Genomic DNA, 25,979 nt, shown 5'->3' with positions numbered 1-25,979 from the left:
AAACACAAAATGGGACCCTCAAATTCAAATTGAACAGTCTTCCAGAACCATATTTTATTGACAGGCAAATCATATTTAAAACAAAAGGTCAGACTATTTAAAAAGATCTGAAGTTCCTCAGTCCAATAGGGTCATCACAAGTTCAAACATGGGTGAATGCGGAGCCAGAGGAAGTGGCCAGGAGCAAGGTAGGTACAGTATGCCAATCCATCCATACATCCATCTTCAACCGCGTATCCAGTCGGGTCGCGGGGGCAAAAACTCCACCAGAGAGCTCCAGACTTCCTCTCCAGAGCAACATAGTAACTTCCTCCTGGGGGATCCCGAGTTCCAAGGCCAGTGAGTCGATGTAATCCCTCCATCTGGTCCTTGGTCTGCCCCAGGGTCTCCTCCTGCTTCAAGGACCTCCCTAGGGAGACGCTCGAGAGGCATCCTAACCAGATGCCCGAAACACCTAAGCTGGCGCCTTTCCAGTATGCCAATCACACTGCATAATACTGTTCCTGACCCATCATAGCCAATCTCCAGGCTTTGCCAATGAGGGAAATACTCAACCTAAATTCAACTTCTCCTTTTGGCACAGAGAAAACAGGAGTGAATGGTAGAGGTGAAACTTTCCTACGGCTAGATCTGTTGGGAGTGTGGTATAAACTTGCAGGTGTGATATTATCAGACAGAAGCAGGCAGTGTCATCCCACATGCTACTATGTAGGACAGGCTATCCATACGACACGGTAATCCCCTTTAAGACCATGTACACTATTAACATTATTTACACCAATTTCGGTCTAGTTATGACGCAATCCTCCCAGTCCCAAATGAGGCAGTTCTTTCTCCCGGCCCGCATCTTGCATCGATCGTGTACATTGATTTAAGAACAGAAACTCTCAATCAAGAACGATGTTGTGGAGCTGTGTCTCAGTAGCATGCGCTGTGGCTGGTAGGGGTGTCTGCTGGTGAAGTGGTACAAACAAAACTACCGTTTGTTGTTGTAACACTTCAAATGTCCACAGGACTTACGATTGTGGCTATAATAGCCATTTTACAGCCTTATTCAACGCAGTTGAAAAAGAGAAAAAAAAGAAAAGAAAGAAAGCATTCCCGTGTTGTCCAATGCAGTGTGTTCACATGATGTTGTCTGGTCCTTCCATCACTTGGCCTCTAAGAGGGGCTTGATTTCTTTGATGCCATGCTCCGTTGCCACGGTGATGATGTGGTCCAGGGCGTGCATTTGACTCAGCAGTTTCACCACCTCTTTGATCTGCTCCCTGTCAACACAGATAAGATGACGACGATCACTTATGGGCTAGTACACGCCAAAGGCAATAACATTTCAGAGATTTAACAAATACAGTCTATAGTAAGTCCAACATTTACAGATTGTGTTTACCAGAATTCTACGGATTATAGGCACCAATTAAAAACAAACTGCATTATTTTTGCTCATCATTCAGGCATGTAGATGACTTTACAAATAATACTGCTTGCATTATATTGTTCAGATACAACTAAACACCTCCACCCACTCTCATTAGTGGAATAAAAATTATACGAACCCACAATTTAACAAATTTGAACACACCCTAACATCACTTTAAAGCTTCACGATTTAGGTCAAGAAGTGAGTGTAATCTACCTCAACAGGTCAATTAAGCCTATAACATAACATACTTCAGCCTATTGCCAACCTTTGTTACAACAAATCTTGCACTATACCACTAGAGGGCAATAGAACACAAATGATTGGACTGTTCCAAAACAGGAATGACTTTAAAGCAGCAGCAGATATACAGTATAGGTCCTGACTCCCTGACTCTACAGTCAAAATCCAAGTCCAACCAATCCAGGTGTGACCCCCCCGCCCTCCCCCCCCTTCCTCTCCCCAACAGCAGGAAAACAACTGACTTGGCGGCGCGGCGCTCAATGTCGGAGCCTCCTAGGCTGCAGCGGTACATGCAGCTGGCCAGGTGGGTCAGGTAGCGACAGAAGGGCTCAAGCTGGGGCAAAGTCTGTTGGCCCTTCAGCCCTGAGAACCAGTGTGCTGGAAAACACTCCACCACCTGCAGGACCAGAGGACAAGAGTGGGCAGTTAAAAGGGGAAATATAATAATTCATGCACATTTATTTCATTGCACTTTTTATTGTCTTATGGTGTGTGTGTGTGTCTAATGGGGTTCCTGCTGACATTACAATAGATGTTTTAATATTGCCCATACCAAATTTTTAGTAATTGATGGCAATTTGTTACAATTAATTGTGTGGAAATAACTGTCAGATATGCATGCGCACGTGCGCGCGCGCGTGCGCGCGCGCGTGCGTGTGTGTGTGTGTGTGTGTGTCCTTGTACCTGCTGGCACTTGTGTACACTGTCGTCTGCAGCGTCAGTGGTTTGCAAGGCAGAGAGGATGTATCTGTTCAGAGTGCTGTCCAGAGCCAGCTCCCTCAGAGAGGAAGTGGACAGAATGCCCTCCCATTGCAGGATGTTAGCCAGGAGCTATGCACAGAGACGGTAACATTCATATGGAATACATTCAGAACCCAAAGCATGCTGAGCTGCATTCCGTGGATTAAATAATAGAAAAATAATAGCTTTAAGAGGGATCATATTTAATTTCTCTGACTTAAGACCATGATCACATGGTATAGAGCACAAATATCACACACAGCTGGCTAAAGCACAACACAAAAAAGGAGAGGGCAAACATACTATTGGGAGTCTTAAATTATATTTAGTTCAAAATGACAGATGTTTTTAAAGCACTGGACAATATCTCATTATACGTACAAACCAAGTTTGCAAATCAGCTTTTCTGCAATCAAAAGCTGACTTCAGTTTTATAACTATTAACCTTTCATTTCCATGTCTCAAAGAAATCACACATTTGATCTGTTGCTTTTTGTAGCCCTTCTTACGTTAGACTTTATAATTAGTATCATCCATGTTGGCCATACTGCAGTAGATTACCGGTAGTCTTTATGGTCATTGATAAGTAATGCAAATTACAATGGTGATACATATCACCCTGTCTAACTAACTAATTAACATGTTTTAGACTGGCTTTTGATTGACATTTCTTACCTTGACGCATGACCAGAACTGCCTCTGGTAGAATAGGTATGGGCCACCATTCTTGTTCTCCAACACACTGTGGAAAAATAATGCACACAGGTTTAACCCATTCTGACCTGAGATCAGATTCATACGAGGTTTCCGCCGGACACACACTGGTCTGATGAACCCATTCTGACCTGAGATCAGATTCTAAAAATGTCAGTCGTTCTTCGATTTTTCAAAAAATAGCAGACCTACAAGCTCGTATCGCGCCACTCGGTGGCGCGATATGAGCTTGTAGATCTGCTATTTTTAAATAGCTAAAGCATAACATGATGCCGACACCAAAATGGGTGCCCGGTCAGAATGGGTTAAAGACCAAGTGCCTGCTGTTTAACTGGGAAGTCCCAAGATGTTATACCCAATTCATTTAAATATACTATACCTCTTTTTAGGCAGTATTTGCTTTAATTAGAGATTAAACTGAATAGGCAGAAGGTGGGAAAGATTGGTCTTAACACAGCCAGAATCAAAGCGGGGATCTTGACACTACACGGTCAACGCACTAGCTAGTCATGTACAGGTGAGCCCACTCCATCATGAACACATTATTTGAGTGGATGGATAGCTTACTTTTTGGGGTACAGTGGTAGGAAGACGTCTTCGTCCAGCGTCCGCCTGATTCGCAAGACCACCATCTTCAGAAACTCCTGTCAAGGAAAAGCGAACAGCCCAATGAACTCAAAGTAAGAACAATTACAACTTGAAATGGGGAAACCAAAACCGGATATCAAATGTTTTATATTTGGTTTCAGGAACTTGCAGTATTTTATTATTCAATATATCAATTGCTTGTCTTTTTTCAAATTTCTCTTGAATTCCACTGTTATGTTTTCATTATCAATCAATTATCAATTCACCAGTCCAAATTAAATAGATATATACACAAAAACTAAAAAACTAAAACGATGAGCCCTATTTACTAAATAGCAATAGTATAATACTTTTTTTTATACTTAATTTTTGTTTTGTTTTTTAAGATATTTATTGATAGATTTTACAGTAGGTTAGACAGGAAAGGGGGAGAGATATGGGGGGGGGGGGGGGGGGGGGGAGACAAGCAGCAAAGGTTGTCTCGGGATCGGTTTGTGCCTGGACCGCTCGGCCAGCCCAGGCCGCTATTAGATTAACTCAAGCCTAAATAACCATGCAACTCCTTGCAACCAAACGGCTGCGAGTAGACGCATGTAGTTGCAAGCAACCATTGAATTGAACCCATTGAATCACTTGGGTCAACTTGCGTCGACATGTGCTACCATGAGCCCACGTGGAACAGGACATATCACACCACTGGGACGAATACTAAAACCATTGGTGTGGTTTGGGCTTAAACTGATATTATGCGTATGGCATAATGCCAGCAGTTGCTGTTCAGTACCTGCGTGTAGCGGTTGTCCCCGTGCAGCACGGTGGGATAGCCCTTCATCAGTCTGTGGATGAAGGCCACCAGCCTGGCTGTCTGACTGCTGGACAGGGGGTCCCATACCTGCTCTGCCAACACTGAAAAGACAAAAACAAGAGTAGTTTAATTCCCATTCCGTATTGTCTCTAGTAGGTGCTTAACTTTGATCAAACATGTGTTGGACGTAAACAGCAACAATAATGGCAAATATACAGTGGGTTGTTAGCACTGTTTGGATTAATTACAAGTTTACAACTTAACTTAGCATTGCTGCATCAATTGTACCACATCACTGGCGTTCAAGGGTGTCTGCCGTGTCCAATATTACATGTCCACAGTGGTCATGATTAAAATTCCATCAGATTAAATTGATTAGGTCCATAATGTGACCTTCCCCTTCACTGTAGCTCCAGGACTCTATCACATAGTATTGGCATCCAGAATGGGGAGGGTTGGGTGAAATAGTCTATTTTTGACCCATTTCAGAACGTTGTTGTTCAGGTGTGACAGACTGGTAAAATGACAAAAAAATCTTTTGAAACAACACTTTAAGTTATATCTTTGACAGCAAGAGCCAAATTGAACACAGAATCCCGCTGTTCCGTGTTAAATTTGGTTTTGCAATTATGTCTGTACTGTGCACAGAGATTCTTTATTTATTTTTTATGGATGCAGAATATACCCATTTGGAAAAAATAGCCATGCATGTGTTCAATGCCTGAAAGCTAATGGTATACAATTTATTTAGCGTTTGTTCCTTCTTTACCTGCCAGTTTGGAGAGGATGACCTTCTCCACCATGGCGGGCAGCAGGTTGATGTCCACATCCCCCTTGTGCAATCTGCTGGGCTCCTCACAGCCATAGAACAGCAGCGACTCAAACCACAACATGTACTCAAAGTTGGCACACTCCGCCTGGCCAGGGACAAACAAGGAGGTTATTTAAACTTGATAAGAAAGAAAATATATATAATATTAATTATCTATAATCAGAAAGAAGGTAAAGTAGGGATGGAGAGATCTTTAAATCATTATCCAACACTAAGGGCAGTTATCGGTTATCACCAATTTGCCATTCATTCTTATATCAGCATCAGTTTAGTTTATGTGACACTTAATGTTGTGAAGAACTACGAAAACAATCAACACACAAGGCATATTCAAACCCACGTTTTAAACCATATTAACCTTCCTACAAAGTGCATGCCTGGCTTTTGTTTTAGTATTGAAACCTGATCTCATATATAAATCGCTGTATCCAAGCTATAATCCGAGATGAAACTGTCAGCAAATGTGGATAACGTCAAACTTGAAATAACCGTTTACATTTTTATCAGCGAATGCTAATATTAGGTACAAGGTGCAACTCTAGTCAATACACACACACCTCAAGAGGGCTCCATGTGATGAGCTGCAGACGGACTAAGGGGTTAAAGAGTTTGGGCAAGCACAAGCCGATGTAAGCATCTCTGTAGCAGTCCGAGAACTCTCTCCTCCACACCTCGAAACGAGACTTTATGCAGTCAAGGGAATGGAAATCCTCCAGTACATCCTCGAACACCTTCCTACTCTCCCGAATGATGCGGTCTGGATGAAGGAGGAGAGTTTAAAAATCTTATTATACAGTACATCAATGACATCACGGCTGTTTCAATACAAAAGAAACAAGAGAGATTTAAATTAACCCATTCTGACCGGGCACCCATTTTGGTGTCAGCATCATGTTATGCTTTAGCTATTGAAAAATAGCAGATCTACAAGCTCATATCGCGCCACCGAGTGGCGCGATACGAGCTTGTAGGTCTGCTATTTTTTGAAAAATCGAAGAGCGGCTGACATTTTTAGAATCTGATCTCAGGTCAGAATGGGTTCATCAGACACAGTGTGTGTCCGGCGGAAACCTCGTATGAATCTGATCTCAGGTCAGAATGGGTTAAATTAAAGTCTTAGAACGTTTTTGTGTGACCTTGGCAAACAACAGACAAACGCAAGAATAAATGTGTGTGTGACTCCAGTCTGAACCCACACGCGGCTCACCTGTCTCCATGTTGAAACTGGTGATGTCAGTGGTGGTCTCCTCGTCGTCAGACGAGAGACCCTCCTTGTGCTCGGCTATCTTTCCGTTCTGCTCTCTGGCCTGACGCCTCCGAGTTCTACACTCGGACACAAAAAGTGTCATTATTATAGATGGCGTTTTCTATAATTAAACACAAATATTCATTTGGGTTATTTTACTGTCAATAATTCAATAATTTAGCTATATACTATACTATATATACTACTCAACTGTGCACAAATAATTGGGCCAATCAAGATAATATATTGGAATAATGCTGGGTTTATGAAGATTTATATCTCAAAATAAATCCCAGAAACTTTGTTGTGACAGAGTCAATTTACACTATTATGCAGAGGCAAATTACAAAGCACAAGAGTAAAATGGCACAAAACAAGGTTTAGTTGGTTAAGTGCTCAAGTAAATGGAGTGCCAATGAAAAAGTGCCACTAGGAAAGCACATCAAACATAGCATCTGCCTGAATGACAAAAGATCAAAATAACAATTTGCAGCAGCCGTGGACAAGCAAACATAAATCTATTTGCATGACAAGTACCCCACATAAATCTGGATAACATAACTAGTATAGTATAGTATAGTATAGCCCATTCTGAACGGGAACCCATTTTGGTGTTAGCATCATGTTATGCTTTAGCTATTTAAAAATAGCAGACCTACAAGCTCATATCGCGCCACCGAGTGGCGCGCTAAGAGCTTGTAGGTCTGCTATTTTTGAAGAATCGAAGAGCGACTGACATTTTTAGAATCTGATCTCAGGTCAGAATGGGTTAATCAGACCAGTGTGTGTCCAGTGGAAACCTCATATGAATCTGATCTCAGGTCAGAATGGGATAGTATAGTATAGTATCAAAATAAAGAGGAACTGTACTGATAAGGACCTACCGTCGCGCCTCCCGTTCAGCTATCCTCCTCTGGCGACCATGCTCCTGGTAAACACTGCGGTCTCGACCGAACGAGTCCATGTTTGGAGCCATGACAGCCTTACCTGGAAGAGACAGGAGTTATGTTAGAATCAGGACCAAATACGCCTGCAACCAGATTATGTTTTACTGGAATTGTTCAATTTGTTTGCTAGCTTTCCAACACTTTAAATAGAGCTTCCACAATGTGCAGCACACACTGGTCATTTACAAAACATATATATATAACTACTGAATGTTGTTCAACCCACAAATTACATTAAAATACAGACCTAAACACACAAACCTTTCAAATTCATTGCCTGCAACAAGTCCATATGCTTTAGCACACCCACTTAGAATTACAGTGTTTCAGATGTCATTTGTTTTTAAGCCACTTACCTTGCCTTTGGCTTGCGACACCTTACAGTGCAATGTGACAGTGACGTCACATCACTAAATCATCATTACTTAGTGAACGATCAATCGCCACCAGAATGAACTGATGCTACTGTGCCTTGAGCCGAGTGTGTGACTCAGCCAAGTAAATAGGGGACACGCAGGCACGCACACACACACACACACACGCACGCACACACACACACACACACACACAATCTCTCACACAGACACTTGGAATCAGCCCTCAACCAAGCTTGTCACACTCATGGGGCAAAGATGAGCAACAGCGAACAGTGAATGGGTGCCTCTCTCTCTCTCTCAGACATACACAGAATCAACGAGGCCGCTCAAATAAATAATAAAAACCTTCAAGATGGACTGACTTGAAAGGCTTGCAAACTCCGCCGATTCATCTTTAATATCATCCTGTCTTCTCTGGACGAGTCGGGAGGCCCGTTGCCTTAGTAACTGGTGCATGGCCGCCTCCAGCTCCAGCACAGTGGGCACCTGAAAAGATATGATGCCTTCTGTGAACTCTGAACCCTACAGAAGGTGGGGCGCCGAGTCACAGGGACGTCCTATTTGGCTGAGCACATGAGAGCGATGTGATGGATGTAGGTACAGTAGGTGGGGTCCGAAATAATAATGGCCAAAAGCCCTGAGATCTCAGAATGCCCCTCTGACTGCCTCCTAGGCTGTGGCTCAATACTTAGCTGCAGTCAATAATTATCACTTAGTATTAAAAAAAAACACCAGATAATTGGAAATAGCAATGGCACTCCAATCCCCTGATGAAGGCTCTAGTATAGCCCAAAACACAGACCAGTGTAATTAATTCCTCAAACAACATACTCATACATTTGCTACACTGTAATGCTGAAAACCACATTCTGTTATCTGGTTAATTCATTACATTTTGTTGATCTGTGATAATAACATCCATCATAACGCTCTTCGTTTCGACCAACAGAGACACTCCGTTGACTACAATATGCAGTTCTGCTCTGTTGTACTGTGGATGGGAATCAAATGGACATTGGTGAGGTCAAAGCCATGCAAGCCTGCAGCCACTGACTCCACTCCTTGTGCAGTTGCAACTGTGGGAGTTAAGACCATTCTGACCTGAGATCAGATTCATACGAGGTTTCCGCCGGACACACACTGGTCTGATGAACCCATTCTGACCTGAGATCAGATTCTAGAAATGTCAGTCGCTCTTCGATTTTTCAAAAATAGCAGACCTACAAGCTCGTATCGCGCCACTCGGTGGCGCGATATGAGCTTGTAGATCTGCTATTTTTAAATAGCTAAAGCATAACATGATGCCAACACCAAAATGGGTGCCCGGTCAGAATGGGTTAAGACCAAACTAGTGATCCTGTTGATTAGTAATTAGTTATCAATTACTTCTATTATAAAAGCACTAAAGCAGGCACATCATATTGTTGACAGTGATCCTAGGTAATTTATTTATTCGCTTTTTATAATTAACGACTGACACAAATAGCTTAAAGGGATAGGCTTCTGAATTAGCTTAATCGTCTGGTCTGTCTGATTGATCACAGACTGAGAATAAAAGAAATGTTCATTATAAAAATGTGTGTCTGGTCAAATACTGGACGCATAATTTATTAGAATTTCTTGGCAGACTTTGAGCAAACCTTGGGCAAGTTAAAGGTTCTGAGAAATTAGATCAAAGTCAAGGGAACATAATATTTGAGATGTGGGGCATGGGAACTTTCAGAAACAGTATCTTTTGAGCACAGGTGCATGGGTATTTAAGATCTCAAAAATCGCTTTGAATGGACCCTCAGCTTCCCACATAATCAGATCAAGTTTCCTTAAATAAATCCTAAACTATCACTTTAAAGTCATGGTCATAAATCATTAGACACTAAATAAGACAACAGATAGTTTCTCCCTTACCTTTTCACCCAAACACTCAAGCAAGTCTCCAACATACCCTCGCATCTCTTGCAAGAATTTATATTTCTCTGCATTGTCATTGGACGAGCCCTCCAGACGCTGTATGGCACTTCCAGAGGAGGATAGCTCTTCAGTGATCTGCTCATAGCGCTTGGTGTTAGCCTCGTGGCCTGCGCGCATTTGGTTGAGCCTACAGACAACACGGCACACAGGAAATAAAGACTGTGAGTGAGCTGGATGGGGGTGTGGGATTCAGAGATCTCCGTTATTGATCTCTAAATGAGTGACTGTGGTGTTGTCTGGCTTGTTGTGGCTATTTTGGTGGTGCAGATATAATAGGAAGCTGAAGACACGTGAGGACATATATAAGAATTAACAGAGCGGGTACAGTAATCATAGGGATACTTCAAAAAGAATACTTGGAAAAGAATATATTCCAAGAACAAAAACCCCCAAACGTATTGTGGGGAAATCATGCTCCAGACGTCCAGAGTATACAATATATATGATATTTTTGGTGTTTAGTAGACTTCCTCAGCGCGGTTGAAAAATAAAAAACAGAAAAACACACATCTGTAACAAACCGTTATTGAAGCCTGGTTCCAGAATCTGCAGGTAGCTGTGCTGGTATGGGTCTAATGATGTGTGCTGAAGAGCATGGTGGCTCGAAACATTACGTCTCACAGTGCTAATAAATCTGACACACTTTGTTTCACTTATTGTTTTGTCCAGCACCTCGTTTAACTTTGAAGTGCGATTGTTCTCTCCATTTTTAGCCACGTGGGACTTCACACAGGAACTCAGCACATTTAACAGGCAGCAGCAGCAGTTGGTGCTGAGGGACTGACAGTAGTAGTAGTAGAGGGTATGGCGAGAGTTGCTGCTCTACCTACCTGTCCCTCAGGCGTTTCTTTACCAGATCAGAAGAGACAGGGGTCAGGTCACTGCTAGGAGCCCTGTAGGGCACGCTCTGGCCATTGTCTGTCTGACCAGGAGGTTTAGTGCTGCTCTGCAGAGCCGGGTAGGTGTAAGGCATACTGTAAGAGGATCCATATGGCTGGCTCTCGTAGCTGTTCTGGTAGTACACCGTGCTTTCCTCTGGTTGACTGCTCGGGACTTGGACCTGGTAGAGAGTAGAGACCCACCATACGGAAAATTCAACTGATGTATAGAAACTTAAATACCACTATACTACCTGCTGTGACAAAATGACAGCCTGCGAAAAGTAACAACCCCTTACAGTGCATTTTAACAGCGGGCGCCAGACAGACGAATTTTCCAGCGACTACTGGTGATAGCAGGCAAACAGGCGATAGGCAGAGGAACGTCGCCCGAAAAGCTACAAATTCATCTTTTCGGGCGACATCGTCCGGCGATAGCGGGCGATTAGGCGATAAGACAATGAAATTCATGATCGCTCGCCGTTGTTCTCCCACTGTCCCACAGTTAGTGATATCATAGTACGTAACCATTTGAACATTTCAAAAATGGTTTCACTTTGAAATTAGGTTAGTGAATCCAACAGGACAATATTATAGCACTTACTGAATTCAGATAATAAATTCAACTCTTTTTTTTAAATAGCACCACTCATTCTCATTGTTGTTTGGTACAATATTGTGCAGAAATTCGAAAAAAGCTCTTTACTGTCTTGGTCAAAAACATCAAGGCTATGCAAGTCCAAGTGTTGTCAGCGTGGCTCACCTGGGGGATGCTGATTCCCTTCCTGATCTGCTCCTGTTCCCAACGGCTCATCTCTTCATCATGACCCGCATCCAATGCCTCGTCATCACTGCCCTCGATACCTGAACACATTAAAGTACAAAGCAACCCTGTATATATGCTCAAGCTGTGCCAATAGCTTAGGCAGCAGGCTGCACAATTTGCAAATACGTGACATTATGGAAACGTAAAAATAATAAAATGATTGGACAATCTTCAAAAACCAAAGGGAAACCACTGATGGTTTCAACACCAACCAATCTCCTCTGCGATCTTCTGTCTCTGGCTCTTGTTCTTGACTCCACTGAAGCTGATCCTCTTCTCGTCCTCGTCTTCATCGTCACTGCCATCGTGCTCATCCTCCCGCATTAAGCGTTTCTTAGGGGCCTCCGTCTCCACCAAGGGGGCGTCTCCCCCCAGATCCCTGGCCATCTGCCGGCGCTTTCGGGCAGCGTGGATGAAGGCTGCGTCAGGGATCTCGCCTGGAAGAAGGAAAGAAACATGTTTTCTGTTCATTCAGAAATTACACAGGTGGAGGAAAGAATGGAAATCATGTAATAAGTTAAAAAAAAGACAAAATTAACCCTGAATGTTTTTCCCCCCCGCTCTACACCAAATCTCTTTATTGAAAATAACTGATCTCCAAGCTCAATATGTTGCGAGCTTGGAAATACCAAACAAAAAGGGACTAAACAAAACCCAAAAAATTAATACGCTGTATTGGTCCGTTACTGCACAGATGTACATAGAAAGCGTACATATGCATGCAATTACTTCGCTGTGCATTCTATTATACTCCTAATCCTGCACATTCCTCATTGCTGATGCTGCCATCTTGTTTACAAATTGTATTTCAACCAGTAAAGTACTGTTCTTATTCTTGTATACTGCATTGCTGATGTTGCAGTATGAGACTTGATTGTTGTAGAATTTCACCAAATGTCAGCCTATTTTCACAGTATGTGACCTACTGTATTACTGTTATCATTCAAATTAGCTTATTTTGTAAATGTTACATGAGATGTCAAAATGTAATAATAATAAAGCTTAATTTATGTAGCACCCTTCGAAACAAAGTTACAAAGTGCTTCACAGAGAATGAAAACAAAAACAATACACACCTTACATAATAAATAGGTACCGGTAATAATACAGATGGTAAAACAAGCAATATGCAGAAATACAGTAGGCCAGGGTATAATGGGTTAAAACATTTAGGGGATAAAAGCAGCTTTATAAAAGTGCGTTTTCAGGAGGGATTTGAAGCGGGGGATGGACTCTGCGAGCCTGATCTCCAGAGCGAGGGCATTCTAGTCTGTCATTTCTGTCTCTATAAAATACATATTTTGACTGAGTAGTGAGTACAATAATTAACATCTCAATGTAAATGTTTTGTGTCCGAAGACATGATATGTTCATACCAAACACATGATAAGCTTACAACACGCTCATGAATTAGCATCAGTTAATGCATGTCTTACCAGGTCTAAGGGTGCTGAGAGAAGACAGTGTGTTAAAGGTCCCAGCAACGGGGATAGCCTTGGAGGCCTGACCGTGGTGAGCATGGCCCCGAGCCAGACTCTTTGGTGCCTCCACCACCTCGTCAGTACTGTCCACCTCCATCTCCTCCTCGCCCTGCTCGCTGCCCGCTCTGCTGCTAGGCTCAACTTTGACCCCTGGAAGCAGGGTTGAAGGATCTGGACAAAAAGTACACGCAGTCGAGAGACAAGTTAACACCCCGAGCGGCATAAACAGAGTTCTTCTTATTGATATTAAAAACAGATCCCCAATTTTAGCGGGTCAGATCAAAAATCTTAAAACGTGAATAACTTGATCTAAATCATTCCGTCCAATTCTAAGCAAAGATTATGTTTTAGACGGCCCATCGCGGTCCCGAATTAACCCATTGACCGGGCACCCATTTTGGTGTCGGCATCATGTTATGCTTTAGCTATTGAAAAATAGCAGATCTACAAGCTCATATCGCGCCACCGAGTGGCGCGATACGAGCTTGTAGGTCTGCTATTTTTGAAAAATCGAAGAGCGACTGACATTCCTAGAATCTGATCTCAGGTCAGAATGGGTTAATCAGACCAGTGTGTGTCCAGTGGAAACCTCGTATGAATCTGATCTCAGGTCAGAATGGGTTAATCATACCTCCCGTTGTTGTTGATCGCCTCGGGAGTGTTTTGGCTACATCAAGCTACTTCCGGGATAGCACCTGGTGCGTCGCTAAATGTGCTCCGTTGCTGTAAATTGCTGGGCGTTCTGATGTAATGGTCTTAAATACCCCTGGGCGTTCTAGGTGTTAACCACTGACCAATCTATACTTTACCAGATTCCCTCACCGAAAATAGCCCATGCACAACGAAACATGTTCCTTTTTACGCTCTCAGAGTTATAAATATAAAAGCTTTTGAGAAGCACCGGTCTTGCAATAGGCCCTGCGGTAAGCCCCGCCCGCTCGCTCAGCTGCCTCGATACCGTTGTTAAGCAGGACAAACATCAGCGAACCTCCATTGAGGACCGTGTTATGTCGGCGTTTTTCCGAAGAGGAATAGAAGCATTCATATCAACAACATTCATACTATAATAACGCCATGGTGAAACATTGCTGTTGGGTGTCCTGCAACAGTGCTTCATAGGCACCCAGAACGTTTGGGGCATTTATTTTTATTCCTTTTCCCGTGGGTGCGCACATCATGCACATGTCAATGTTTACATTCTGGAGGTGGAGGACGCGGCGGTCACTCATTCACCCTCCCTGCTACTAAATCATACTATTAACGTCAACTTTTACTAAACAATGTTTAAATCAATCGTCTAATAAACAACTAACAACTTACCTTGGAGCAAAATGGTGTGCTTTGTAACTTTCTAATCTCCACGCTCAGTTGCTTGTGTTGGTCGGACGGCATGCAGCCACAGGCTCCAGCCTCCAGTCACGTTCCCTCCCACTTAGACCGTGAGCCAGGACCCCATTTTTGGGGTCATTTGTACCGAAGGGGGGATTAATTCTCATAGTGATTTTTGGGAAGGTATACACCCCTAGTGCTAGAAAAAATGTGATAGCATTGCACTGGTGGTAGCTTTCTGTGTGTTATCACTCCATTTATAACCCCATGTTAAAAGACAGTTTTCAAAATCCGAATGAAGCATTCTACTTCAAATTCATGTTTCTATCTGGTTATTGACCCCCTTTCTTTAAAACATGGTGAGGATATAGCCCATACTATATATTTTACAAAAAAGTTGTTAAAAATAGCATCTTCAGCAATAATATCTATGACAGGCAGTGACAGAATAGTGATAGAACTAGGCTATAGTGTAAGTAATGCATCTGAAGTATTTTTACCGTACTAAAATGTCACTGTGACATTTATGTCACAGTGACCTGACCTGAGTCAAACTAACAAGTACTCACAGTTGAGTGTGACAAAACAGCTGCTGTGCATTGAGTTAATTGACACAGTATAACACAGTATAAAAAGAGCCAGTCAGTGGAGATTAGACAGTGCTACATAACTGAACGAAGAGAGAGGAGTGTTTACATTGAGTAGCTGTATTCAACACTAAATTCCAATTCAAACTGTAGATAAATACATGTGCCCATAGTTTTTTCTTTTCTTTTTTTTTTAGCTTTTTTTCATCAAGTTTTGTTTGAAATTTCTACAGTGACAACTGCAGTTTACAGCTGTCCATACCTTCACAGCCTAATAATCAAAATCATTGTCCAAGTCTTCAACGTCTTCATCTGAACTTGACACACTCTCTGAGGTGGATGCCTGGTTCTCACAGTCTGCCAGTCTACACATGTCAGTACACTTGAGGCCATTTGCAACACACACACATTTTGGGAGTGAACATTTCTTTGTACAGTTACAGGCCAGTAGATCCAGGACAGCATCAGGTGCAGGCTGGCCTTCCATCCAGTGCACCACCAACTGTTCAGATTCCCCTTCTCTCTCCATCTTCCATCCTCTGCCAACAGGGCTGGGAACTTGTGGGTCCTGCTCCAAGCATCTTCTCCATATACCAGCCTGGTAGTTAGCTCGCTGTGCATGTTTTGTTAAACAGTCCTTACATGGTGGGAGTTGATGACTTTCAATTTCACCTTTTTTGGCACAGAAAAGATGATACCTGAGCTCATTGATCTTGGTGGTTGAGGCTTTTGGGACATACATGAGACATGTAAATACCTCTAGTTTGTCCATCAGTTCTGGGGAAAGGTCCCATTCCGTACCCAACTCAAAGAATGTGTCCTGTATTTCCCTGTTGCTGGTGAGAAGTTTTAGGGCACTTGTTTTCCCTTTGCCTGCAAAGGCACTTACAGTGTCACATCCAGTACTGTATATGCATGCAACCCAATGAGAGCCCTACAAACCTCCAAGCCAACAGAGGCAGCAACTTTCCTGATGTCTACAAGCCTTGTACGGGTTCTTTTGCCACATTTCTGGAACAGTGGGGCCGTAATCCTGTCACAGAATGCTAAAGACATAATGAAAACATCAGTGTCTTCTGAGCAGATGACTACAGACTGGTATCCCTCTCTTGTGGCATGGGCAGCATGGAGAAGTAGGCGACCATCTGCTTCTTCTTGTTGACATTGAAGAGCAGACACCTCCTCACTGTCTTGGGACGTAATTCTGTAACATGTGTCATTCACAGTTGCATAAAGAATCTTTCCCTGTAGCTTTGATCTATATTCTGCATTCCTCCATTCATGCACAATGAATTTAATGAGACTGGTTTTGTTGCTGACTTTGGTCAAGGTCTGTAGTCATCTGCTCAGAAGACACTGATGTTTTCATTATGTCTTTAGCATTCTGTGACAGGATTATGGCCCCACTGTTCCAGAAATGTGGCACAAGAACCCGTACAAGGCTTGTAGACATCAGGAAAGTTGCTGCCTCTGTTGGCTTGGAGGTTTGTAGGGCTCTCATTGGGTTGCATGCATATACTGGATGTGACACTGTAAGTGCCTTTGCAGGCAAAGGGAAAACAAGTGCCCTAAAACTTCTCACCAGCAACAGGGAAATACAGGACATATTCTTTGAGTTGGGTACGGAATGGGACCTTTCCCCAGAACTGATGGACAAACTAGAGGTATTTACATGTCTCATGTATGTCCCAAAAGCCTCAACCACCAAGATCAATGAGCTCAGGTATCATCTTTTCTGTGCCAAAAAAGGTGAAATTGAAAGTCATCAACTCCCACCATGTAATGACTGTTTAACAAAACATGCACAGCGAGCTAACTACCAGGCTGGTATATGGAGAAGATGCTTGGAGCAGGACCCACAAGTTCCCAGCCCTGTTGGCAGAGGATGGAAGATGGAGAGAGAAGGGGAATCTGAACAGTTGGTGGTGCACTGGAAGGAAGGCCAGCCTGCACCTGATGCTGTCCTGGATCTACTGGCCTGTAACTGTACAAATAAATGTTCACTCCCAAAATGTGTGTGTGCAAATGGCCTCAAGTGTAGCCTACTGACATGTGTAGACTGGCAGACTGTGAGAACCAGGCATCCACCTCAGAGAGTGTGGAAAGTTCAGATGAAGACGTTGAAGACTTGGACAATGATTTAGATTATTAGGCTGTGAAGGTATGGACAGCAAAGTAAACTGCAGTTGTCAGTGTCACTGTAGAAATTTCAAACAAAACTTGATGAAAAAAAGCTAAAAAAAAAAAGAAGAAAAAAAAGTATAAAACAACAAAGACAAAAAATATTTATATAAAAAGAAAAATCCAAAAAAACATATATATAAATATATATAGGGGGCTAGCGGTGCTGAGCCTTCTCGTGGCGGCCCTGTTTTCACAAATTTTACAGTACCACACACTCAATAATTGCTAATGTATGCTAATTGTTGTTATTGCAATTTATAAACTGTGTTCGCTTCTCGTGTTTGCGCGTCTTACTTGTCTTTACTTTAGACATGTATACCATCACAAAAATCACTTTGAGCATTAGCCCCCTAGGTGGTACAGACCAACCCCCCTTGCTCATATGGCCATTTTAAGCCCCTCAGCCATATTAGATATTGAAAATGACGCCTTTCTGGAAAATATATTTTACTAGATTTTCACTATGTTCTCAAGCATACCTAAAGGTACCAGAATCAATTGGAAAAACATTTTGTATATTTTATTTTAGGGGGTTAAGTTGTATGTTTTCATATATTGACCCATGTAATTTTCGCCTATTGTTGTATAATAAAATGCATGATAACACCAATAAAGCTACCTCTGGTGCAATGCTATCACATATTTTCTGACTCTAGACATGTATACCTTCACAAAAATCACTATGAGCATTAATCCCCCAAATGGTACAAACAAACCCCCCTGGCTCACGGTCTAGACCGTGAGCCAGGACCCCATTTTTGGGGTCATTTGTACCGAAGGGGGGATTAATTCTCATAGTGATTTTTGGGAAGGTATACACCCCTAGTGCTAGAAAAAATGTGATAGCATTGCACTGGTGGTAGCTTTCTGTGTGTTATCACTCCATTTATAACCCCATGTTAAAAGACAGTTTTCAAAATCCGAATGAAGCATTCTACTTCAAATTCATGTTTCTATCTGGTTATTGACCCCCTTTCTTTAAAACATGGTGAGGATATAGCCCATACTATATATTTTACAAAAAAGTTGTTAAAAATAGCATCTTCAGCAATAATATCTATGACAGGCAGTGACAGAATAGTGATAGAACTAGGCTATAGTGTAAGTAATGCATCTGAAGTATTTTTACCGTACTAAAATGTCACTGTGACATTTATGTCACAGTGACCTGACCTGAGTCAAACTAACAAGTACTCACAGTTGAGTGTGACAAAACAGCTGCTGTGCATTGAGTTAATTGACACAGTATAACACAGTATAAAAAGAGCCAGTCAGTGGAGATTAGACAGTGCTACATAACTGAACGAAGAGAGAGGAGTGTTTACATTGAGTAGCTGTATTCAACACTAAATTCCAATTCAAACTGTAGATAAATACATGTGCCCATAGTTTTTTCTTTTCTTTTTTTTTTAGCTTTTTTTCATCAAGTTTTGTTTGAAATTTCTACAGTGACAACTGCAGTTTACAGCTGTCCATACCTTCACAGCCTAATAATCAAAATCATTGTCCAAGTCTTCAACGTCTTCATCTGAACTTGACACACTCTCTGAGGTGGATGCCTGGTTCTCACAGTCTGCCAGTCTACACATGTCAGTACACTTGAGGCCATTTGCAACACACACACATTTTGGGAGTGAACATTTCTTTGTACAGTTACAGGCCAGTAGATCCAGGACAGCATCAGGTGCAGGCTGGCCTTCCATCCAGTGCACCACCAACTGTTCAGATTCCCCTTCTCTCTCCATCTTCCATCCTCTGCCAACAGGGCTGGGAACTTGTGGGTCCTGCTCCAAGCATCTTCTCCATATACCAGCCTGGTAGTTAGCTCGCTGTGCATGTTTTGTTAAACAGTCCTTACATGGTGGGAGTTGATGACTTTCAATTTCACCTTTTTTGGCACAGAAAAGATGATACCTGAGCTCATTGATCTTGGTGGTTGAGGCTTTTGGGACATACATGAGACATGTAAATACCTCTAGTTTGTCCATCAGTTCTGGGGAAAGGTCCCATTCCGTACCCAACTCAAAGAATGTGTCCTGTATTTCCCTGTTGCTGGTGAGAAGTTTTAGGGCACTTGTTTTCCCTTTGCCTGCAAAGGCACTTACAGTGTCACATCCAGTACTGTATATGCATGCAACCCAATGAGAGCCCTACAAACCTCCAAGCCAACAGAGGCAGCAACTTTCCTGATGTCTACAAGCCTTGTACGGGTTCTTTTGCCACATTTCTGGAACAGTGGGGCCGTAATCCTGTCACAGAATGCTAAAGACATAATGAAAACATCAGTGTCTTCTGAGCAGATGACTACAGACTGGTATCCCTCTCTTGTGGCATGGGCAGCATGGAGAAGTAGGCGACCATCTGCTTCTTCTTGTTGACATTGAAGAGCAGACACCTCCTCACTGTCTTGGGACGTAATTCTGTAACATGTGTCATTCACAGTTGCATAAAGAATCTTTCCCTGTAGCTTTGATCTATATTCTGCATTCCTCCATTCATGCACAATGAATTTAATGAGACTGGTTTTGTTGCTGACTTTGGTCAAGGTCTGTAGTCATCTGCTCAGAAGACACTGATGTTTTCATTATGTCTTTAGCATTCTGTGACAGGATTATGGCCCCACTGTTCCAGAAATGTGGCACAAGAACCCGTACAAGGCTTGTAGACATCAGGAAAGTTGCTGCCTCTGTTGGCTTGGAGGTTTGTAGGGCTCTCATTGGGTTGCATGCATATACTGGATGTGACACTGTAAGTGCCTTTGCAGGCAAAGGGAAAACAAGTGCCCTAAAACTTCTCACCAGCAACAGGGAAATACAGGACATATTCTTTGAGTTGGGTACGGAATGGGACCTTTCCCCAGAACTGATGGACAAACTAGAGGTATTTACATGTCTCATGTATGTCCCAAAAGCCTCAACCACCAAGATCAATGAGCTCAGGTATCATCTTTTCTGTGCCAAAAAAGGTGAAATTGAAAGTCATCAACTCCCACCATGTAATGACTGTTTAACAAAACATGCACAGCGAGCTAACTACCAGGCTGGTATATGGAGAAGATGCTTGGAGCAGGACCCACAAGTTCCCAGCCCTGTTGGCAGAGGATGGAAGATGGAGAGAGAAGGGGAATCTGAACAGTTGGTGGTGCACTGGAAGGAAGGCCAGCCTGCACCTGATGCTGTCCTGGATCTACTGGCCTGTAACTGTACAAATAAATGTTCACTCCCAAAATGTGTGTGTGCAAATGGCCTCAAGTGTAGCCTACTGACATGTGTAGACTGGCAGACTGTGAGAACCAGGCATCCACCTCAGAGAGTGTGGAAAGTTCAGATGAAGACGTTGAAGACTTGGACAATGATTTAGATTATTAGGCTGTGAAGGTATGGACAGCAAAGTAAACTGCAGTTGTCAGTGTCACTGTAGAAATTTCAAACAAAACTTGATGAAAAAAAGCTAAAAAAAAAAAGAAGAAAAAAAAGTATAAAACAACAAAGACAAAAAATATTTATATAAAAAGAAAAATCCAAAAAAACATATATATAAATATATATAGGGGGCTAGCGGTGCTGAGCCTTCTCGTGGCGGCCCTGTTTTCACAAATTTTACAGTACCACACACTCAATAATTGCTAATGTATGCTAATTGTTGTTATTGCAATTTATAAACTGTGTTCGCTTCTCGTGTTTGCGCGTCTTACTTGTCTTTACTTTAGACATGTATACCATCACAAAAATCACTTTGAGCATTAGCCCCCTAGGTGGTACAGACCAACCCCCCTTGCTCATATGGCCATTTTAAGCCCCTCAGCCATATTAGATATTGAAAATGACGCCTTTCTGGAAAATATATTTTACTAGATTTTCACTATGTTCTCAAGCATACCTAAAGGTACCAGAATCAATTGGAAAAACATTTTGTATATTTTATTTTAGGGGGTTAAGTTGTATGTTTTCATATATTGACCCATGTAATTTTCGCCTATTGTTGTATAATAAAATGCATGATAACACCAATAAAGCTACCTCTGGTGCAATGCTATCACATATTTTCTGACTCTAGACATGTATACCTTCACAAAAATCACTATGAGCATTAATCCCCCAAATGGTACAAACAAACCCCCCTGGCTCACGGTCTAACTGCGGTTCGCTGCTTTAATACCATTTTCTGCACATTGTATCCAAAAAGTGAAGGTCTGCTAATGGTCTAAACTATTTTGAATTTAGGAACGGCAAAGAAAATAGTTTAGACCATTAGCGGACCTTTACTTTTTGGATGCAGAAGGGGGGGGGGGGGGGGTAAGCAGCGTTCTTTTTTTTCAGATCCTCAGTTATGTGGCTGCCGTCCAACACAAGCAAGTGGCAACTAGAAAGTTACAAAGCACACCATTTGCTCCAAGGTAAGTTGTTAGTTGTTTATTAGACGGTTGATTTAACCATTGTTTAGTAAAGGTTGACGTTAATACTAGTATGATAGTAGCAGGGAGGGTGAACGAGTGATGCCACCGCCGCTTCCTCCTCTAGAATGTAAACATTGTGCGCACCCACGGGAATGGAATAAAAATAAATGCCCCAAACGTTCTGGGTGCCTATGAAGCACTGTTGCAGGACGCCCAACAGCAACGTTTCACCATGGCGTTATTATAGTATGAATGTTGTTGATGTGAATGCTTCTATTCCTCTTCGGAAAAACGCCGACATAACACGGTCCTCAATGGAGGTTCGCTGATGTTTGTCCTGCTTAACAACGGTATCGAGGCAGCTGAGCGAGCGGGCGGGGCTTACCGCAGGGCCTATTGTATAGCAGATGTGAAGTCCACACACAGGCTCTGACAGCGTTATAAAACGGGTCCAAATGTGACGGAACCAATTCCGGTTCCTCAATGTTGGATTCGGTACCTGCGCAACCCTAGTGGACACACACAGCCCTACATAACTTGTTTAGTGAGGTGTTATAATAATAATACTGAGGTCAGTGAAATGAACTCACCCGCTTCTTGTTTGACATGGCCAGTCTTCTCCAAGTCTTCCTTGTACTCTTTCTTAAGCTGTTTTACAATCTTCTTACTGTGGTAGGACTTCTTCACTCTGAACACCTCCGGTTCATCTACATACACGACATACTAGTTGTCAGTGGGTCCAGGGAGTGAAATAAGTTAGTGTGTAATGAGATTGGTGACTAAAGGGAAGGGAGACACACACAGTTGATCATGATACATCTGTAAATTAAACGCTGATGCAAACTTTGACACATCTGTCACATCAGTGTTGCAAACCTAGATACCAGTATTAATACAACTATAATTTAGGCACTAGCAGTAGCAACTCTAATATGCGAGTGAGCCTTACACGCTTTCATCTTTTACCCTTTATTTTATTGAATAAAAAGGACGTCGTAGAAAGCATGACATGTTGAACATTAAAAAAATAGGAACATATATATATAGTATAAACAATACACAAATATGTTATATAATAAGCGTATATGCATAGAGTAGACTAGTATGCACATAATATAACCTGTACAAACAAAACACACCACATGATGTAGCAACATTGCAACAACATAGCTAAGCTCGTAGCTACAACATAGCTAACGTTATATGATCTCATTGCTTTACGTTACCATCCTCCTCGGCGAAACTCAGCAGCGCCTTCGGCGCTACAGTCACCTGCTGCGTGACTACGGCCGCAGCAGCCTCCCGGCTCTTCTTGTCCTTCCTGGCGGCTCTGAACGTCGCGATGCTCTGGAGGTTCTGGACGCCGTTGTTGCCGTGGTTCTGGTTCGCCGCTCCCGCAGCCTGAGCAGCGCTCTCCGTGATGAACGGGATCTCATCCACAGCGGGCCCGAATAACGGCTGCTGCTCGTGCTCGTCCTCGTCGGACTCGTTCCTCCGGCGGAGGTTCACCCTTTTGGCCTTCTTAAACATGTTTATGGCTTCTTTGCGACGCCGCACTGCCTTGCGGTGCGTTTTAAAAGGCGCAAATGAATAAAGACGAGTCAGAAATGGGTTTTGGGTTTTAGCCGCGCTAAGTAGCCTCTGCGTTCACACTCACAGTCAGCCATTTTCTGTCAACTGCTGCTGTTTCTCACTCTTGTTCTTTGGAATTTGGGAAATGAATTGACTTGATTCTTCCACGTTGCTGCCCTCTATTGGTAAGGATTGGACACTACTCTGAGAATGGGCTTCATCAATTCTAACCTACAGTCTTCTATGATTCTAACTCATGTGATTTGTTAATAGTGGCATTTTATTTATTTGTGATTTTCAATTGTTTATCACCTATATTAATATATTAGTTTACTAAAGTTTTTTTTATTTCTGTGTGTGTGGGGGGAGGGGGGCAGGACTGTAAACCGGTTTAGTGTATTTAATCACAATACACTTAGTATTAGTATTTAAATCAGCCATTTTTAAATATAGATTTTAGTTACTGTATTTTTACTATAGCCTCATATAGCATCATTTGAGGAAAAAGCTTCTGTTAAATAACCATTTATCACCCAGATCCTTGGCCATCTGAGGATCCCTCTGTCTTCAGGAGTTATTGAGACACCAGTGTCACATTTTTAATATCCGGACGTCTTCTGCTGGAATTTATCACCATCTCTGCGCTCTCTCACTCCCCTTCCAGCTCATCTGTTAATGTGATCATAGGTCTCCAATGTGTCACATATTAACCAAAGGGGGAGCTGAAATTTCATTCTGAGATTAGGTTTGGGTGGCTTGAGAATATTAAAACAGGTCAAACTCAAACAAGGTGTCATTTTGTGATAAAACATTTAGATAATAATTTCAAGAGGCAGCTCTCGGTGTCATTATTATTCACATTAATTCTTCAGAGGTTCAGGTCAGACTCCACACTTTTTAATTATGAGGTTATTAGCTATAATGGAGGTGGGTAGTATAGTAATGAAGTATGACACATTCGTAGGAAGAATATGGACAACTTCTGCAGTCCTCATTTTTCACAAAACAAACTGATTATTAACGGAGTCAGCTGCCGCACCACGAGCTTAAAAGATACCTGTCCAATGATAAATCGAGAGATCAGTCTGGAAAAATACATGATTAGTTCACTGCTGTTCTGTGCTGTTCTATTTGTTGAACTACAGCTTTGATGAAGATTCATGGCCGAATCACAATGACAAGGTGTTTATAGGCAGTAAGCCGTGTCACAGAAATGCACTAATGCAGAGCAAAAGGAAGAAAGAAAAAGATGAAAGTGACTCTGCACCCAAACAATGAGATGAGATGTACTTTATTATCCCTGCAGTGAAATTGATACGTTACAGTAGCATAATGTAAAATGTAAAAATAAACAACAGACAGACAGAAAACACATCTATCTTATCTATCTATCTATCTATCTATCTATCTACAGTTTCCATTCATTCCTTAATTCCACCTGTCAAATAAAGGTGAAGAGAAAGAGCGCCAGCACGTGCGATAGATGAGGATGACAGAACACGACAAGACAGAGGTGGACAGAGACAAAGGTCCTGATTCTTCAAAAACGAAATGCGCCAGAGTGTAACGGTGACGGAAACAGATATCGTATTTATCCGTCCGATCAAGCTACGTTGAGATGACGTGTTATTCAGAGAGTGGTGTGTACCACAGGTGCGCTGGCGTATCGCAGGTGTAGGCTATGTCATACTGAAAGCAGCGGGTGCAAAGTGATCGGAAAAGCAACCGACAACCTCATCTGCATTGATCCACGCCCCATATCGACCATAAAAGGCTTCAAGCATGACTCAGCAGACAGCAGTTTGTCTGAGATCACAGCCGCGGTCACTGCTATATCCAAGCTTACAATGGTGCGTGCTCCGCTGAAGCAATATAATTATAATTTATTTAATTAAGTTCGGGACCAAGGCGGGTGTTCACTCACACCTTTGCAGAGGTAAAACATATCCGATATTTAAAATATCGTAGGCTATATGTCAATGCAAAAGTCGTCTTTTCAGAGAGAGCGAGAGAGAGAGAGAGACGAGAGAGGGAGGGGGGCTGCATGGGCCCTCGACACTGTTGCGCGATAAAGAACAGTAGCCCATACATTCATAAGTAAATATATTATAGGCCTACCTCGTAGGCCTGGGATCCTCTTGTCTGAAGAAATTATAATCCAGTGAGTTTATCCAGTGAGTTAAACTATTCTGTGTGTGGCATCCATGTGATCAATATACATTATTATAAATTATGTCTGTCTGTCCGTCATGTTCACGAGTGGAGGTGAGCTGGTTTAAAACTGATATGACTGGTCGACTTTCAAACACGCTGCATTCATTAGGCTATAAATGTGGTCTTCTATTTTTTATATAGGGCTAATTAGCCCTATTCATTTTCCAATGTGAATCGGATCGGCAGCACGCTGCTGTCTGCCCCCCCCCCCCCCCCCCCCCCCCACACACACACACACACACACACACCGAAACAACGTTAGATTCGTACAGTGCAAAATGCAGATAAGTGTAGGCCTATGTTCTTATTATAATTGTGAGTTTGTTTTTTAACATGCAGTCCGCGAGAGCCGATCTACAAGCTCACAACGCGTTGCACTCATAGACTGTAAAAAATATGGACAAAGCGTTCGCCGGGTCTAACATGAACGTAAAATGAAGCCTGTAATAATATGCTAATTCCTGATGTAAGTCGCCATCTTTCTAGATCCGTTTGGTACCAGCTGGCCATTGGCTGGCTCCGTTTGGGTCCAGCTGGCCATTGGCTGCCCAGACAACGAGGCGGGACTTCCCCCCTTCTTCTCCGTTGGTTTTTATTTTGACTCGAGTGGGAGGAGTAGACTCTTGAGTGG

The 25,979-nt window shown here is 42.4% G+C and overlaps 1 protein-coding gene across 1 annotated transcript; it reads right to left on the bottom strand.

Moving 5' to 3' along the window:
* Window positions 1-39: 39 nt before the first annotated feature.
* Window positions 40-23,240, bottom strand: paxbp1 (PAX3 and PAX7 binding protein 1). Its single transcript, XM_083772383.1, has 18 exons — window positions 22,789-23,240; window positions 22,153-22,269; window positions 13,022-13,237; window positions 11,798-12,022; window positions 11,523-11,623; window positions 10,712-10,941; window positions 9,819-10,008; window positions 8,276-8,399; window positions 7,474-7,576; window positions 6,551-6,666; window positions 5,901-6,100; window positions 5,281-5,428; window positions 4,491-4,612; window positions 3,686-3,762; window positions 3,080-3,146; window positions 2,348-2,494; window positions 1,906-2,060; window positions 40-1,268 (listed from the first exon to the last, which is right to left on the bottom strand). Exons 1-18 carry the CDS (start codon window positions 23,090-23,092, stop codon window positions 1,151-1,153), a joined length of 2,760 nt encoding a protein of 919 aa, XP_083628509.1. The 5' UTR covers window positions 23,093-23,240; the 3' UTR covers window positions 40-1,150.
* Window positions 23,241-25,979: the final 2,739 nt, after the last annotated feature.

Source organism: Protomyctophum parallelum, assembly GCF_964188405.1.
Source record: "Protomyctophum parallelum genome assembly, chromosome: 1".
Taxonomy (NCBI): Eukaryota; Metazoa; Chordata; class Actinopteri; order Myctophiformes; family Myctophidae; genus Protomyctophum; species Protomyctophum parallelum.
This window is presented reverse-complemented; position numbering and strand designations above follow the sequence as displayed.

Excerpts from the sequence above, each read along its gene's own strand:
- paxbp1 (XM_083772383.1), bottom strand. The coding sequence starts at position 23,092 with ATGTTTAAGAAGGCCAAAAGGGTGAACCTCCGCCGGAGGAACGAGTCC. Across the intron at positions 6,101-6,550 it reads CAGTTTCAACATGGAGACAG|ACCGCATCATTCGGGAGAGT; the intron begins GTGAGCCGCGTG and ends TCCTTCATCCAG. Across the intron at positions 3,763-4,490 it reads GGGACAACCGCTACACGCAG|GAGTTTCTGAAGATGGTGGT; the intron begins GTACTGAACAGC and ends TTTCCTTGACAG.